Consider the following 16,843-nt stretch of genomic DNA (forward strand, 5'->3'; position numbering starts at 1 on the left):
TGGCCAGATCTGTATTTTATTTCATTATTTATTGATTGATGTACTTAAAATTATAATTTTATGGGCCGGCCCGGTGGCGCACTGGATAGTGCGCCGCTTGGGAAGCACGGCGGCGCTCCCGCCCGAGGGTTCGGATCCCACATACAGACCGGTTCCCGCTCACTGGCTGAGCGAGGCGCGGGAGCAACACCGAGGGTTGCGATCCCGTTGCCAGTCCCCGGTCCGGTACGGGGGCAACACTGAGGGTTGCGATCCGTTGCCGGACACGGAAAAAGACAAAAAGACAAAAAAAAAAAAAATTATAATTTTATTTATTCCTGGATAGATAGTACACACCCCTGTTTAAAATGAAATGGAACAGAAGAATGTACGGTGGAGAATTTCTTTCCTGTCCTTGTCTTCTGTCTCCCAGCAGACACCAAGTTACTAGTTTTCTTTTGCATTCCCTCAGATGTTTTTAGGCATATAGAGGCAAAAACTTATTCATGTACAACACACACACAGGCACACACATGTATATCTCTTCCCCTTTTAACATAAATCACCCTCTGCACACTCTTCTACCCCTGGCTTTTCTCACTCGCCCCACCTTGGAGATCATTCCATAGTATAAAAGGCTTCTTCGTACTTTTTCATGGGTATGTGGTATTCTGTTACATAGGTATAGCATTAATTATTTATTTTTACCCTGTCCCCTACTGATGGACATTTACATGGTTTCCAACTTTAGCTACAGCAAACATGCTTCAAGGAGATTCTTCGTACTTTTTCATGGGTATGTGGTATTCTGTTACATAGGTATAGCATTAATTATTTATTTTTACCCTGTCTCCTACTGATGGACATTTACATGGTTTCCAACTTTAGCTACAGCAAACATGCTTCAAGGAGATTTCACATGTACATGAACTTGGCTGGGCCAACTATTACATGCATTTTGATAGCTCTTTCCAAATCAGCCTCCATAGAAGTGATACCAGTGTAACCCCCTGTCACCAGCAGTATATGAATTAGTATGTATTTTTAGAAAGTTCTTTTGGGGAGGCTGTTTGGAGGATGGAATTTAGAAGGTCAGGTTGGAGCCAAAGCAGCCCATTAGGAAACAGCTGACATGAGCCTGACGTGGGCTATGGGGACTGGAGCTAGAGCAGAGGTGGCTTTCAGAGAGAAGTAGGTGAGTCGGTAGATATGAGGGAGTCTATACGTTGGTGAGGTTCTATAGGCCTCAATTCTTTTAAATTGTTGAATCTGTTTCAAATAATATGTCATGTGCATGGTAGATGATAGAGCAAGTGTCCCCTTCTCTGTGGCCATAGCAGAGACCTGAACCCTACCACCTGGTGACTTGGCAACGGAAATGCTGCTGCCTCTGCCACAGTGTGCTCCTGGCCCTGCCCTCCAGCCCCTGGGGACCCCTGGCTGATGGGATGAGGAAGGAGAGGAGGATGGAGACAGAGGGGAATTGGAGTATGCTTAGGCCTGCCTGGAGTCAGAGTACACACTGTTTCTCCTTGGGGAGGGCAGAGGAGCTTTGGCAGGTCAGAGGTGACCAGAGGCCTCTTAGAACAGTGGGAAGAATTCTTCAGTGGAGTCAGGAGCCATTGTTTCTAGCACCCTTTGGTGCCAATTGTCTGTGAGATCTAGAGTAAGTGACCCCATGTTTCTAAGTCTCCCTTTATTCATCTGAAACACCGGGTTAATGGAGATTAAGTGAGCTGACGTAGTGCACATAGTCCTGCCAACAAAAAGAAAAAGTCCTCTCTCCTTGTTTTCCCTTGTCCCCAGCAGTGGGACTGGATCATCAGAATCACAGAGCACTCCTCCTCTGCCTTACTGATGATCATCATTTGGTCCTGTAATACCACCATGGGACATTCTTGTAAACTGAAAATGTAATCACCATTCATTTCAGTGGGGGAAAATGTTGGTCTATTCCTACATTCCCCAAATTACACCGTTTTGGGTTGTTGAAATGACTCCAGATCCCATTAGAAAAGGCATGTACACTTCACTAGCTAACATTAGTGTTCTCAACATGACTTACAGCTATTTGCCTTCATTGACTTCTTTGTAATCTGTCCACCTGCTATTGCTCAGCTCAGGTGTGCTGCTCATTAAGGAGATGCTCACAGCCAGGCATACGTGTACACACACACACACATGCACACACATACACAGTACTCAGTGTTTATGTACCTGAAGCTCAGATGCTCCTAACCTCCCGGAAAGACCAGGAACCTCCTAAGCAGAAATCAGTAGATACAACTGAGCTATGCACAAGATGATCATAAGTAAACCACAGTACTGGGAGGAGTAGATACGCGCTCCCTCTTCCCCACTCCTTTTTCAGTCTGTCTTTCCTCCTTCTTAGCAAGGGCAAGTATCTAGGCATTTGCCAAGTCTAGCACAAAACATGAGTTTTTCCTGCTGAGACATTTCTCCCTATGTCAAATGGTATGAAAGTGATGGGATTGGTGCAGTAGGACATGGGTTTTGGTGTCAGATGAGCCTACACCTAAACCCAGCCCTGCTGTGTGTTAGCTGTGCAGCCCTGGACAAGCTCTCTGTGTCTTGTGGACCTCGGTTTCCTCATCTCAGGTGGTCTGAGGCTTCAGTGAGGTCATGCACAGGGCCGGAGCCAGGAGTCATATGGTCACCATTCATTCTACTTTGCCCACTTTTACACCAGTGCTCTGCCTGACCTGTGACATCACACAGCTTCCTGCAGGGCTCGCCACCTGTGTTCCCTTTCTAACCTTGTCTTCTCTTATTCCAGGGGCCCAGATCATTGATCTGATGATGCTGGTCATCGATGTGACGAAGGGGATGCAGACCCAGTCAGCAGAATGCCTTGTGATTGGCCAGATTGCCTGCCAGAAGCTGGTCGTGGTGCTGAACAAAATAGACCTCTTAGCCGAAGGGAAGAGACAGGCAGCAATTGATAAAATGACCAAGAAAATGCAGAAGACCCTAGAGAACACCAAGTAGGTTTGCTAATGAGAGAAATGTTATATGAGAATGCTTTGGGGCACACTTCATTTTATTAATATGGATTGGACAGGCAGGTGTCAGCCTCTGGTCCCAGTAAGTGGGATCTCACCTGGCACTCGCTTGCATCAAGGGCTGCATTAAGTTGGGTAAAAGGCTAAGATGCTGTTAAAGGAGGTGAAAAAAAGGGCTGGCCGGTTAGCTCAGTTGGTTAGAGCATGGAGTTAACCCCAACGTCCGGTTTTGATCCCTGTACGGGCCAGCTGTACCCACCCACACACCCCCCGCCAAAGAGATCAAAAAATATAGGAGCATAAAGAAACTGGAAGTTAATTTTCAGGTAACATCCTAGTGTGTAGTACAGGTTGGAGGGTGGGTCTGCTCTGTGCGGTGTCCCAAAACCCAGGCTGCCTCCAAATTGTTGCTCCTCCATGGTAGGATGTGCCCTTGTCTGTGTGGCTGAAGCACAGGCACTTGTGTGTGTCAGCTGACAGGAAGGGGAGAAGCTCAGGGACTGTCTGTGTCTGGCATGTGAGGCCTGGACCCGGAGGGCACAGACCCTTTTCCATTTGGACTGTCTTGGTAAGGACTTAGTCCTGCTCATTTATGTTGGCCATACCTCGGTGCAAGAGAGGCTAGGAAGTGTGTTTTGCTGCCATCTGTGTCTCAACACTTGAAATGAACTTTGGTGGACAACTGGTTGTTTCTGTCACAGAGGCTTGTAAAATTGATTGGATGGTGTCTCAGTTCATTTTCTGTTGCTTATAATAGAATACCTGAAACTGGATAATTTATAAAGAAATAGAATTTATTACAGTTCTGGAGGCTGAGAAGTCCAAGGTCAAGGGGCACATCTGGTGAGGGCCTTCCTGCTGGCGGGACTCTCTACAGGGTCTTGAGACAGCACAGGGCATCACATGGCAAGAGGGCAAGAGTGTTCATGTGCTAGCTCAGGTATTCCTTCCTCTTCTCATAAACCAACAGCAGTTCCATTCCTATGATAACCAATTAATCCATTAACCCATTAATCCAAGAATGGATTAGTTCATTCAAGAATGGATCCAGTCATTTCCCAAAGGCCCTACCTCTCAACACTGCTACACTGGGGATTAAGCTTCAACATGAGTTTAGAGGGGATATTCAAACCATAGCAGATGGGCAGACAGACAGATGTTGCGGCTGGAGGCCAGACTAGCAAATGCCAAATCACAAAGGACCTTTGTATCATTTCAAGCCAAGTAGTTTACAATTCTATCTTGTAAAAAGTAGGAAATTGTTACAGAATTTTGTGCAGGGGAGTGACTGGATGAGGTTTCCCATCAGGAGATCATTGGTTGCAGGTGGAGGGCTGGCTTGGCCAGGAAGACCCAGGAGGCAGAGGGGGCTGTGGGGGGAGGAAGAAGAAGATGCAGTGGCGCAGGCTGCCAGGCTGTGGGGTTTTCCCAGGGAGAGAGATATGGCTCCAGTTGAGGCAGTGCACGGAGGGAGGAGGTGACCAGGAGAGATCTCTAACAGGAGAATCAGCAGGCCTTGTCAAGCAATCGGCTCTGATGACAGTCAAGGGGGCAGAAAGGTGGCAGTGCTGTGGGGCAAGGTGGGAGTGTGGGAGGCATATGGGGACTATGGGACAGAAAGCCACCTGGTTGCTCAGGCAGCCCCAGGGACGACTAATTCTGATGTGGTTGAGAGAGTGAGAAAATGTCCTTGTTGAGCACGTAGTGTTGATAAACCTCTTTGTTTTATCAATTTCTCTCCTACTCTCTGGGCCAGTCCCTTTTGATCAATACTACATAGCGGTCACCAGGAGACCGTGATGCTTCTTCTTTGCTATGCAGCCCCAGACAATATCCTGCTTCGTCTGCCTCTCCTTCTCCTGCTTGTGGAGGGCAAGCAAGTAGAGAGTGTTTTTGTTTCCCTGTCATAAAGACTGATGTGCCTTCCCGTTTATGATTTTTTTCAGATCCAACACCTGCAGCTCTTCCTCAGAATTCTCAAGTTGGTTAAATTAAAGCTCCAACCCTGTGAATGGGCCAAATATGTCATAAAAGATTTCTTAACGCTGCCTTTTGTTAGCAAAATTCATCAATCCGATAAAATCGACACATTTAGATAAGTGTTGCATAAGAATTCAGACTTTGTTATTCCCAGTGGAAGTGGATATGAGACTGTAAAAAGGAAGATAAAAAATTATATCTTCTTTTTAGTGAGTTATTTTGATCTCCCTGCCACTTTATTTACTTGTCAGAAAGGGGAGAACAGGTCTTTTGGACTCCTGCATAAAAACCCAGTACAATGTCAGTATCATTTACTACATAGACAGGACTTTCTGGAAGGAACTTAGGGTACTTTTAAGGGTAAATTAATATTAACAATTTTGATTAAATGTGAGGAAAATTCTCACTTTCATGTTTAAATTTCTATTCCTCTTTTAATTTATTGGTCGAAGGTCAAATTATGGACTTTATCACATATCCAGAGGAAATTGTCCATCTGATGGGTTTTTGAAGCCCCTCCTGTCCTCATCTAGCACCCAGAGGTCTGGTAGAGAAAAGAAAGGATCGTCATCACGATAGGGTGTGATCAGTGGGTCTGTGGCCAAGCTGGGCCAAATCACCTTATAAGAGAACATTAGCTTTTACCTCCATGTGACAAAGAACTTCTTCAAATCATTTTAAGTGATTATTTCCTTTTCTTATGGTCGCTTGTTAAGTAAATCCCTTGTGAATGTGAGCCCAAATGTGAAGAAACTTTCTGTCTAGAAAGGAAGAATTTGGACTGATGAACTATGCACATATCAAAACCTGAAAAGTATTTAAAACATAAAACTAGTATTTTTCTATCCCAAGAGTAATTGAAAGAAAACTTGGAAAACAGAGAAAACTGATAAAAGAAAGAGGAGACCACCCAAAGATTTTTTTCCTCAAAATAGCTGCAGTTGACATTTTGGGGTTTTTTTTTCATTTTTGTCTTCATACTAATACATACTAATGCTAGTATTGTCGGCCCCTCTTTTTCCTCCACATTTTTTTTATTGTGGTAAAATATACATAATATTTATCATTTTAACTACTTGAAAGTGTTTAATTCAGTAGTGTTGAATACATTCACAATGTTGTGTACCCATCTTCACTAGCTATACCAGATCTGTTTCATGGTCTCTAACATAAACTCTATACCCAGTAAGCTATAACTCCCTCTTCTCCCCTCCCCCATCTCCTGGGAACCTCTGTTCTGCTTTCTGTCTCTATGAATTTGCCTATTCTAGGTACCTTATCTAAGTGGAATCATATAATATTTGGCCTTCTGTGTCTGGATTATTTCACTTAGCATAACGTTTTTAGGGTCCATCCATGTTGTAGCATATATTAGAATTTCACTCCTTTTTATGGCCTAATAGTATTTGTAGTGGATTGAATTATGTCCCCCCAAAACTCACTGAAGTTTGAATTGTATCCCCCAAGTGTTTAGAAACTTGGTCCCCACTGTGACTGTTAAGGGTGGGAAATCCTATTATGGTAATTGAAAGGTGGAGCCTTGTAGAGGCGATTAGATTGTGGGACCGTGCCATAGTGAGTGGATTAGAAATGGTGGTCAGGGGTGTGATTCTGGGGGCTTTAAAAGAAGAGAGAGGAGAGTGTGTCTGTCTCTCTCTGCTCTGCCATTTTTGCAATGTGATACCCTGCCATCACTGTTGCCACCACCAAAGACTACTTATCAGATGTATTGCCTGGACTTTGGACTTCCCAGCCTCTGAATCTGTAAGCAATAAATTTTGTTTTCTTATAAATCACCCAGTTCCAAGTATTTTGTTATAAGCAACAGAAACAGACTAAGACAGTGTTCTGTTGTGTGCCTAGACCACAGTTTTGTTTGTCCATTCTTCTGTTGGTGGATACTTTCTGGGTATTGTAAATAATGCTTCTGTGAATATGAATGTACAGATATTTGTTCAAGCTCCTGCTTTCAATTCCTGTGAATATATACTCCTGTATACCCAGGAGTGGAATTGCTGGGTCATATGGTAGCTTTTGAGGAGCTGCCATGCTGTCTTCCACATGGCTGCACCATTGTGAATTTCCTCTAGCAGTGCATGAGGGCTCCAGCTACTCCACAGCCCACCCACCCTTGTTTTTTTCCTTTTTTTTCTTAACAGCCTTCTTAGTAGGTGTGAAGTGGCATCTCTTTGTGGTTTTGCACTTTCCTAATGACTGATGATGTTGAGCATCTTTTCATGTGCTTATTGGCCATTTGTATGTCTTTGGAGAAATATCTGTTCACGTCCTTTGCCTGTTTTTTAATTGGGCTGTTTTTTGTTGTTGTTGTTACTGAGTTGTAGGTGTTCTTCATATGTTCTGGACATCAATTCCTTGTCAGCGATATGATTTGCAAATATTTTCTCCCATTTTTTATCTTTTTACTTTCTTGATAGTGCCCTTTGATGTGTGAAAGTTCTTAGTTTTGATGAAATCTAATTTATCTATTTTTTCTTTTGTTTCCTGTGCTTTTGGAGGCATATCCATTAAATCAGTGCCATATCCAATGTCATAAAGATTTTCCTTAATGTTTTTTTTCTAAGAATTTTACAGTATCAGCTGTTAAATTTAGGTATTTGATCTGTCTGGAGTTAATTTTTGTATATGGCATAAGGTAAGGAAGGGTTCAACTTCAATCTTTTGCATGTAGATATCTAGTTTTCCCAGCATCATTTGTTGAAAAAATTGTCCTTTTCTCTTTTACCTTGGTCAAAAGTCAATTGGCCACACATGTGCAGGTTTATTTCTAGGCTTCTGTTCCATCCTCTTGGTCTACATGTCTGTGCCACACTGCTTTGTCAAAGTCAGGGAGTACGGGTCCTCCAGCTTTGTTCTTTTTCAAGATTGTTTTGGCCATTTGGGAACCCTTGCAATTCCACATGAATTTGAGGATCTGCTTTTCCATTTCTGCAAAAAGGCTGTTGGAGTTTTGATAGGGATTGCATTGACTCTGTAGATCTCCTTTGTTAGTATTGACATCTTGACAGTATTGTCGTCCAATCCATCAACATGGGTTGTCTTTTCATTTCTTTAGGTCTTCTCTCTTTCAGCAGTGTTTTGTAGTTTTCAGTGTATAAGTGTTTTACCTCATTTATTAGATTTATTTCATAAATATTTAATTCTTTTAGATGCTATTATAAATGGAATTACCTTCTCTTTAATTCTTTTAGATGCTATTTATTTCATAAATATTTAATTCTTTTAGATGCTATTATAAATGGAATTACCTTCTCAATTTCCTTTTTGGATCATTCATTACTGGTGTATAGAAACACAGCTGATTTTTGTGTGTTGATCTTGTCCCCTGCAACTTAGCTGAGTTCAACCCCTTTTTCTACCATATAATTGTAACCATGAGGTATTTCCATTTTTGATTTCTGCTTCTATTACTTAACATTTTACATAGCAGTTCTTCATGTAACCATCACTCCGTTGTTGACCCTTCAGAGCGACTTAAGTTTCCTTCTTGTAAATAAATAATCCTGGGGTAGACATCTTTGTGTATCCTTAAACTTTGTCTTTATTTTCAGTTTTTTCCTCACAATAGACTCCCAGATTTGAGATTACGGGATTAAAGGGCGTGAATGTTTTTAAACTTTTTGTTGTATATTACCATATCATTTTCCAAAAGAGTTCTGCCACTTTATACAGGCATCAGCAGCTAACTTTGGTTTATCATCTTAAGATATATTTGAGGGCCGACCCCGTGGCTCACTCAGGAGAGTGTGGCACTGGGAGTGCCAAGGCCACGGATTCGGATCCTATATAGGGATGGCCGGTGCACTCACTGGCTGAGCGCGGTGCGGACGACACCAAGCCAAGGGTTGTGATCCCCTTGCTGGTCACAAAAAAAGAGATATATTTGAAACTTAGTAAAATAGAAATAGTATTTTACTCTTGTTTTAATATGTGGGACTTTAATTACTGGTGAAACTGAACATTTTTCCTTAAGTGTATTAAACAATTATGCTTTTGTGTATGTGAATTATGCCCACACATTTTGTCTGTCTGCCTCTTGTGCCTTTAATGCTTTTCTTTTTGATTTTTAGGAGTGTTTAATATTAATAAAGATACTGCTGTTAACCCTTTGTCTATCATATTTGCTACAAACAAGTCTTCGGAATGTGTTGTCTTTCCATTTTAGTTGTACTTTTTTTGACATGCAGAAGTTTCTAATTTTTATGTAGTCAAACTCTTTGATTGTTTTCCTTTGTGATTTCTTTATCTCTGAAAGTATTTAAAATTGCTCCTGCATAAGCACTTATCAATGTTAACAGAAATCAAAATAGAAGATAAAAATGTACCAATAATCTTCCCAATGCATCAAATCAAAGTGTTTTTTCCCCAGAATTCCTGTCAGTCTTTCCCATATGTACATAATTTGAGGTAGTTTTTATCACAACATTGACAGTATTCTGTGTTCTAGGCTTTTCTGTTTATTTTTCCACTAAATGTTATCATCTGACAGCATCTTTGACACATCTTTCTCCTAGACTCCCTCTGTGTTTCTTCCTGCTTTTTAAACACTTCTTTCTATTTCATCCAAGGCCTTCTGCTCAGAGCACACCCGGGGCTCCGTTGGTTCTGCCTACCCCTTGGGACTGGGTTTGTCTGCCACTGAGTGGGGTCTTCCATGGAGTGCATTCCATGCTAGCTTTGTGCTGACTAGGTGTGTGGTTGTGGGCACCTCACTTTATATCTGAGGTGCTATTTCTTTTTCAGATTCAGCCTCACAGTGTTTGTTGCAGGGGAGCATTTGACATGGAGCCTGGCACATAGCAGGTGCTTAGTAATGATAGCTATAATGTGCGGAGCACTTCCTATGTGCTTGGCACTGTGCTAGGGGTTTCCCAGACACAGTTCATTGAATTAGCTGGATCCTCACAGTTACCCCAGAGGTTGATTTTGCATCTGGCTTAATTGCTGAAAAAAATAAGACTTGATAAATGTTGGCTGTTTTGAAGTCTACTGTCCCAAACCTAAAGCTTATATTCTGTTTGTTTCTATGTCTTTTATATGGGTTATAAATCCATGCACACACACACACACACACACACATATTTTTAACTTATCTGAGACTGTTTTTGTGTGCTGGCAAAGGTCAGCCTACATGCACAGTCAGCATGTCTGGACCCGGCGAGCACCCTGACGTACCACAGCTGTAAGGCGAGTCTGGAGGGTGGAAGGGGGTGGGGCGAGGGGGACAGGAGGAGCACTTGAATGTGCTCTCGGTCAGCTGCTGCCAGCGCTGTAGAGCTGAGGGTCTGCCATCTCTGGCTCCCTGGCCGGAGGCCTTTGTGCTGCTAGAATCCAGCCGCCACCCTAGGGGCTGCTGAGCTCTCTTTCCCAGGGCTCCATGGGGCCGGGTCTCCTTCTGCGGCCAGAAGCCAGGATGCCCCAATGTGCAGCATGTTCAGGAAATCAGCAAGACCAGCTTCTCTTGAGCCTGGGAAGGGGCCAGACACCCGGCCCTGCATGCCTTTATGTTCTGTTACAGTATGTTGCCCAAAAGGGCTTGGATACAAATAATTGAATTTCCGAAAGCTTTCTGGTTAATCGCTGGAATTCTCCATGCATGTTCTCACCCTCTCTGTCCCTCTGAACGGGTCAGCACTTGTGTCCTGGGTCCTGGCTGAGGCAGCTCTGTGGCACAACCCCCATTCCCGCACACAGCCTGCCTTCTACTCACCCCCCTCAACTCCTCCCAGGGGAGAGGCCTGGGCCCCTGAAGCCCAAGCAAGTCTTGTAGCTTCTCTGTGGCAGCAAGTGAGCCTCCCTCATGAGGTGCAAAGATCGCGGGGACGCACCAAGCCGGGAGAGCCAGCGACACTGCCTTCTGCCTGCTTTTGCGCTGTCTTCCTCCTGTGCATCCTTCCTTCCTTGTCCATCTCTCTTCCTCAGCCTTTCTCTTCCTTCCCCTCCCTCTTTCCTTCCCTTTCTCTCACTATTCCTTTTTTTTTTCTTTTTCCCTCCCTCCCTCCTTCTCCAGACTGTCTTTTCTCCCCATGGGTGTCACCCTTCCCAAGGCAAATGTCTAAGTCCTGCTGTTCTGCAGGGCAACACATCCTGTCTGAGACCTCTGGCATCTACTGGTAGCCTTACATCATCTTGTCACACTGACCTGTGTGGCAACAAGTGCCTCCTCAGATTAAGTTGCTCTACAGGGAACTCCAGCTTCTCAGAGTCAGCTTTTTCTTGTCTTAAAAAAAATCTTTTTTTCTTTAATAGTTTGCTCACACCAGGCCAGGGCAGTGTGGTGAGGATTCAAAGGCCAGGTGAACCGAGCCCCTTGCTGCTAAGGAGCTTCCGTCAGTGGGCAGGAGGGAGCAAGTGATGGGGAAGGAGACCATAGAGACCTGCTGAGCAGTGGGAGGCCAGAGCAGTGGTGGCTTCAGAGCGGCATGGGGCCTTTTGAAGAAGCAGAATTTGCCTCTGGCCTGGGGAGCAAGAATTTGAACGAGTTCTAGGAGGGCAAGTGACAAGTAAGCAGTAGATGTTCAGAAGATGGAGCGCAGGTCAGGACACCGGCCACAGGGAAGGGCTGCCACCACCCATGGCTGGCTGCCCTGGTGCCAGTGTGTGCTGGTGGCCCCAGTGCCAAAGACTGCGTGCAAGGTGCACAGAGCACTTTTATACGGCCCCATGATGTGGTTCATGTGCCTCCTGTCATACAGGGAAATGGAGGCTGAGCAAGGTGAAATCACTTAAGCTAGCTGTGGAATGGGGATTAGTCCTCAGTTTCTTACTTGGGTCCCATATCAGGTTGCCCATTGCCTGGGTGAGGTTTGGACAGGCAGAGGAGGGAAGGAGCTGAGTTTGGCCCTGGGCAAGGCTTGTATTTTTACCTGTGTATCCAGAGGTTTTGATGAGCTACTGAAGGGAGGCTGGGGCAACCAGAGGGCCTTGTGCACCAGCCTGGGTGCCAGGCTTTATCCTGGGGCAGTCACGGAGCCCCTGAGAGTGGAGAGGGGAGAAGGCGAATGCCTTGAAGTGGTGCTGCTAGAAGGTTCTCACAGCTTTAGTTGGTACCTGGTACAGCGTTGTGCACAGACTTTGGAGAGCAGTTGGGTGGCCTGGGGTGAAAAGGGTCTGGGGGCCGGCCCGGTGGCGCACTGCTACAGTGCGCCACTTGGGAAGCGCAGCGGCGCTCCCACCGAGGGTTCGGATCCCACATACAGACCCGCCGCCCACTGGCTGAGCGAGGAGCGGGGGCAACACCGAGGGTTGCGATCCCGTTGCCGGTCCCGGTCCGGTATGGGCGCGACACTGAGGGTTGCGATCCGTTGCCGGTCCCGACAAAAAGACCAAAAAAAAAAAAAAGGGTCTGACCCAGGGTGAAGCTCATTAAGAATGAAAATGGGGGGAGGGGCGGGTAGAGCGGGAGCCAGATCCCAAAAGAAGAACTGACCAGATGCACTGGCTGATGAGAGACATTGGTGACCATGCAGTCAGAAATGACTAATTCAGAGACCAGGGGAATGCTGTCCCATATCAGAAACCAGGAAGGGAGGCTGGGAAGCAGCTTGGTGGCAGATGGCAGGGTAGGACTAGAGTGCTGGAAAGGGATCATGGCTGAAGGTGTAGACTTGGGAATGGTCCACAGAGGAGCCATGGCACAGGTCGCCAGAGTGCAGAGAACCTGGAGGAGAGGAGTTCAGGGAAGAGCTGGGTTCTCAGGGCAGAGAGGCCTGCCGTGGATGACAGAGGCACAGGAAGGGCCTCTCGAGAAGGTTTGGGGTTGTGGGTACCAGCTGTTGATGGTTATCTAGGTCAGATGTCACAGAGGGAAGCAAGTCTGAGGGAAGAGCACAGACTTGACCACTGGGAACTTGGCCCTCCTCTGCACCACCACCCCCCCACCCCCCCACTGCCCACTGCAGTCCTGCTCCTCTGGGCCTCACACTACGTGGGTGCCCTTGGCCATGCCCAGCCTCTTCCCCATGCTCTAGGAGCCCTTCACTTGTTCATTGCTCACCCTCCATGCAGCCTGGTGCAGAGGAGGTGCTTAGTCCATGTCCTCGACTTGGAAAGGATGTAGACAGGCAATGTTGTGAGAGAATCAGGCGTGAGCTGTGGTGAGCAGACAGAGGTGGCATTCGTTTTGAAGCAGGACTAGAAGGAGAAATTGGTTATTGATGGAAAGTGATGGAGCAGGGGTGTCCAGCAAAAGGGGTCCCCCAAGAGAAGCAAAATCTGGGACTTAGAAAGGCAGGGGCCCGAGTCCAGAGAAGAGACTGGAGGGCTGACGGAGGCTGGCGGGGCTGGGCTTGGTCTGAGCGGACCCCTGGAAGCCTCCCTCTGATGAGAGCGCATGTGATTCCCACTTGCACTCCTCCCTGTAGCCATCTCTTCTGGACTCGGCCCTCGCCCTGCTAACCCTAACCCTAACCCTAATCCATGGGCAGGGAGTGTGAGGAGTGGCCAAGGGTCCAGAGAAGATGAGGCAGGGTTTCCCAGAGCGAGGGATTCATACCGCATGACAGGTGAGATGGCCTGGGCTGTGCATGGGTGTGGCAGAAATGCAGTGAGTTGCCGGAGAAGTTAATCCCTTTTCCAGTTATCTTTAAATCTCCTTTATTAAGTTCAGAAAAACGTCTCAAATTGGTGCTGTTGTGTCTTAAAGGTTTCCTTAACTTTTTAACTAAGCACAGCGCCTTCAGCAGGTAATGGTATCTAGCTAGAACTTAATAGCTCTGTTTTGTTTTCTTTGTGTTATTTTTGTAGCTACAGTAGGAGGAGATTTCTTGTCCCCTGAGATTGGACTGTGGCTGGATAATCAAAAAAGTCCCTTAAAGCAGAGAATTACAAAAAATGGCACTTTTATATCTTTAATATAATATATTGTAACTTAAAACATGTACATGTGTACTTATTTGGTAATCCCAGCAGTGTGAGTTGCAGTGGGGGAGTGCAGCGGTCACGGCCTCGTGCTCTCCTTGCCAGTCCTATGCCAGCCCCTTGCCAGCCCTACGTGCTGTGGTCGGTCCGGGCTGGGCTGCGGCATCCCCCATGGGAGCAGATGTGCTTTCTGAATTCAGGCCTGGGTCTTCTTCATGCTGTTTTTTGAAGCATTTATGGTTTCTGCATCATCTATAATTTCTATTTTCCACAAATAGCCGCTGTAATCCATACGTTATCTTTAATTCATTTGGTCTGAATTCAGTAAGTCAGCTATATTTCGTGTTTTCTTCTTGGTCAGGATTTACATTTTTAAAAGCTCTAGGGCTTACTGATTTGCCAATAACAAGAAGTTATAGTTTGTGGGCTTCAGTCTCATGCCTTCAGGTGGTCCCCCTCACCGTTGTGGCTTTTTTCTGTCCAAGCGAGTAAGCGAGTGAGTGTGGCGTGGCGTGGCGTGGCGTGCTTCCCTTTGCATGTGGTCGTCTCTCTTGGTCACCTCTTCTTTCTCAGTTCCTGCGGGTTCGCTGTGCTGTACAGGTGTTCTCCAGTCAGGATTCCTGGAGGAAACATCAGTCAATGACTTGAATTGTGTCGTGAATTCCTGAGCAGGGTTCACTTCTCTGACTCTGGCACTCTCCACAGGGCCTGCATGGCTTTGTTCCAACTGCACTTGCTGGCAGACCTTCTGCCAGCCCGGCTTTCTTTCAGTGTGAGCCCCCTGGCTGGAGCTCTGAGACGCCTTTCATACATGGGCCACTACCTAGCACAGTGTCTACAATCTCAGTTTCTTTGAAGTGAAGCAAGATTTGCAGAGCAGTCTGGGTGCAGAATTGTTCTTTTTACACAGCCTCCCCTCAAGTCTTATGATTTTCTTATCCACAACTAATTTAACACTAGATTTTAAAGAGATTTGCCTTTCCAGAGCATTCAACTTAGTTCTCATAGAAACCAATATTTTCACACTGTTGTTTCATGATACTAAATTAAATTATGTCATTATGGTAACACTTATTACTGGCGTTACCAAGTTTATGGCCTAACCAGTGTGTCTCTTCTTCATAAAGGTCAGCTGGTGGAGGCAAAAGTGCAGGCAGGACTAACCTCTTCAGCATGGCCCTGGAGCCTCAGACCATCTCCCCAGGGTGGGCGTTTGGTGTGCCAGTTACCAGGTGCAGGTTTTGGGGAAGGAGTGGAGAATATTGGCTAATGGACATCTTTGAAGTGGCTGGGGGAGGGGGAACTTCTTCTCTAACTTCAATTTGTGGTGACAGTGATTTTCCATTTAGATAGTCATATAAAATCACATTTTCAAATAAATGTATTTAAGTAAGAGGTGAATGATTTTAAATTAAAAAATTGAGCCAATAATAGCTCAGTTGGTACACAGATTTGACAAAGCTTGTGAAGAGGATGTGGGACGAATGGCCTGTGCGCAGGTCACACAGAGAGGAGGAGACGGGGAGGGAGAAGAGCAGCCACGACGCTTGTGTCCTCCCTCCCTGTGCCCACCAGCTCTGGGCTCTGTCTTCCAGTCTTGTGTTTTGGAAGACCAGTGGTGCCACCTGATGGCGTGGTTGGTGTCCCTGGGGAGGGATGTTGGAGGTCATCCTGGCAATATCAGCACAGTGGGAAGGGCAGGCTCTGGACAGGGCTTTTGGGACCAGCGGGCTGAGCTCTGTGTTTCTCGTTGCTTCTGCCGTTTGTTTCCCACATGACCCATCAGCAGTCATTTAGACTCTCTGTGCTTTCCTTATCCTAAAGCAATGTGATCCCTGACATTGTTGTCATGAGGATTAAATGGGTACTGTGTATGGGAGCATCTAGCCAGCTGCTGTGTGCGTAGTGGGCGCTTCTCTAATATTTAGTGAACAAATGAGTGATTCTGAGAATGGGAAAGATAACAACTGTTCTTCAGACCTCAGAGGGCTGTTACGGATCCAGTAGACTTATGTCTGTCATTTGAAAGTAATAGCAAACTGTTGTAATATAGGGTATTATCATTTAAGCTATCATTTATTTCTTTTATTGTTTTGAGAACTGAAGGTACTGGAAGGCAAGGGTTTTGTTTATCTGGCTACAGGACTTAAATATGATATGGTCCCTGATCTTTGAAGATCAGCCACTTTTCAGATTCTCATATGAATTTGAGAAGAGACACACACCCCTGCCTCCAGCCCAGGCTAATGATATGTTCCAGGTGGAAGGTAAACTCAGGGTTGGCTTTTAGTCACAGCCCATGACTCCTTAGCTGTGTGACCTGCAGCAAACTACCGAGCCTAAGCTTTGGGAACCTCTTCGGTGAAATAGAGGGAGGAGGAGTAATATCCACCTTACAGGGTTGTGATGAGGAGGTGAGAAAGGAAAAGCTCCTAGCACGGGTGCTGTCACTGTAGGTGCTTCATGAAGATCTATCCCTTTTTCTCACACCCACTGTGCCAGACACTATACTACACACAGAGAGGCTCTGAGAGCAGGTTGTGGAGTAAGGGTGACACTTCCGGGAGTTTGCAAAGTCCAGAACTAGAAGTGGTACAGAACTGTCTCCTGAAAATACATTTAGTAAGTAAACAGATGGAAGTGATTCAACCTCATATGGCTTATTAAGGAAATACAAATGAAAATGAAGAATATGTAAAAAATAATGAAAGAAGAGACCAGCTATTTTGGTGTATGTGCGGTGAAATAGGCATTTCAGATGTTCGTGTGGTAGTGAAAAGGGTAGCAAACTTTTCAACCTATGTTTTTTCCTTTTTAATTGAGATGTAATTCACATGCCATCAAATTCACCTTTTCAATGTGTAAAGAGTTATGCAAGCATCACCACTGTCTAATTTCAGAACATTTTTTATCACCCCAAAAGGAAACTCTGCCTATTAAGCAGTTGCCCCCCCATTCTCTGTGACCCCCCCCCCCCCCCCCCC

The 16,843-nt window shown here is 45.6% G+C and overlaps 1 protein-coding gene across 1 annotated transcript in view; it reads left to right on the forward strand.

The window, feature by feature from the left end:
* EEFSEC (eukaryotic elongation factor, selenocysteine-tRNA-specific) overlaps positions 1-16,843 on the forward strand; it is a 115,640-nt gene that overhangs the window by 91,193 nt on the left and 7,604 nt on the right. Inside the window, exon 3 of the mRNA XM_008582330.1 lies at positions 2,777-2,984. Within this exon, the coding sequence (XP_008580552.1) occupies positions 2,777-2,984 (208 nt within the window). The remainder of the gene's footprint in view (positions 1-2,776; positions 2,985-16,843) is intronic.

Source organism: Galeopterus variegatus, unplaced genomic scaffold (genome assembly GCF_000696425.1).
Source record: "Galeopterus variegatus unplaced genomic scaffold, G_variegatus-3.0.2 Scaffold2572, whole genome shotgun sequence".
Taxonomy (NCBI): Eukaryota; Metazoa; Chordata; class Mammalia; order Dermoptera; family Cynocephalidae; genus Galeopterus; species Galeopterus variegatus.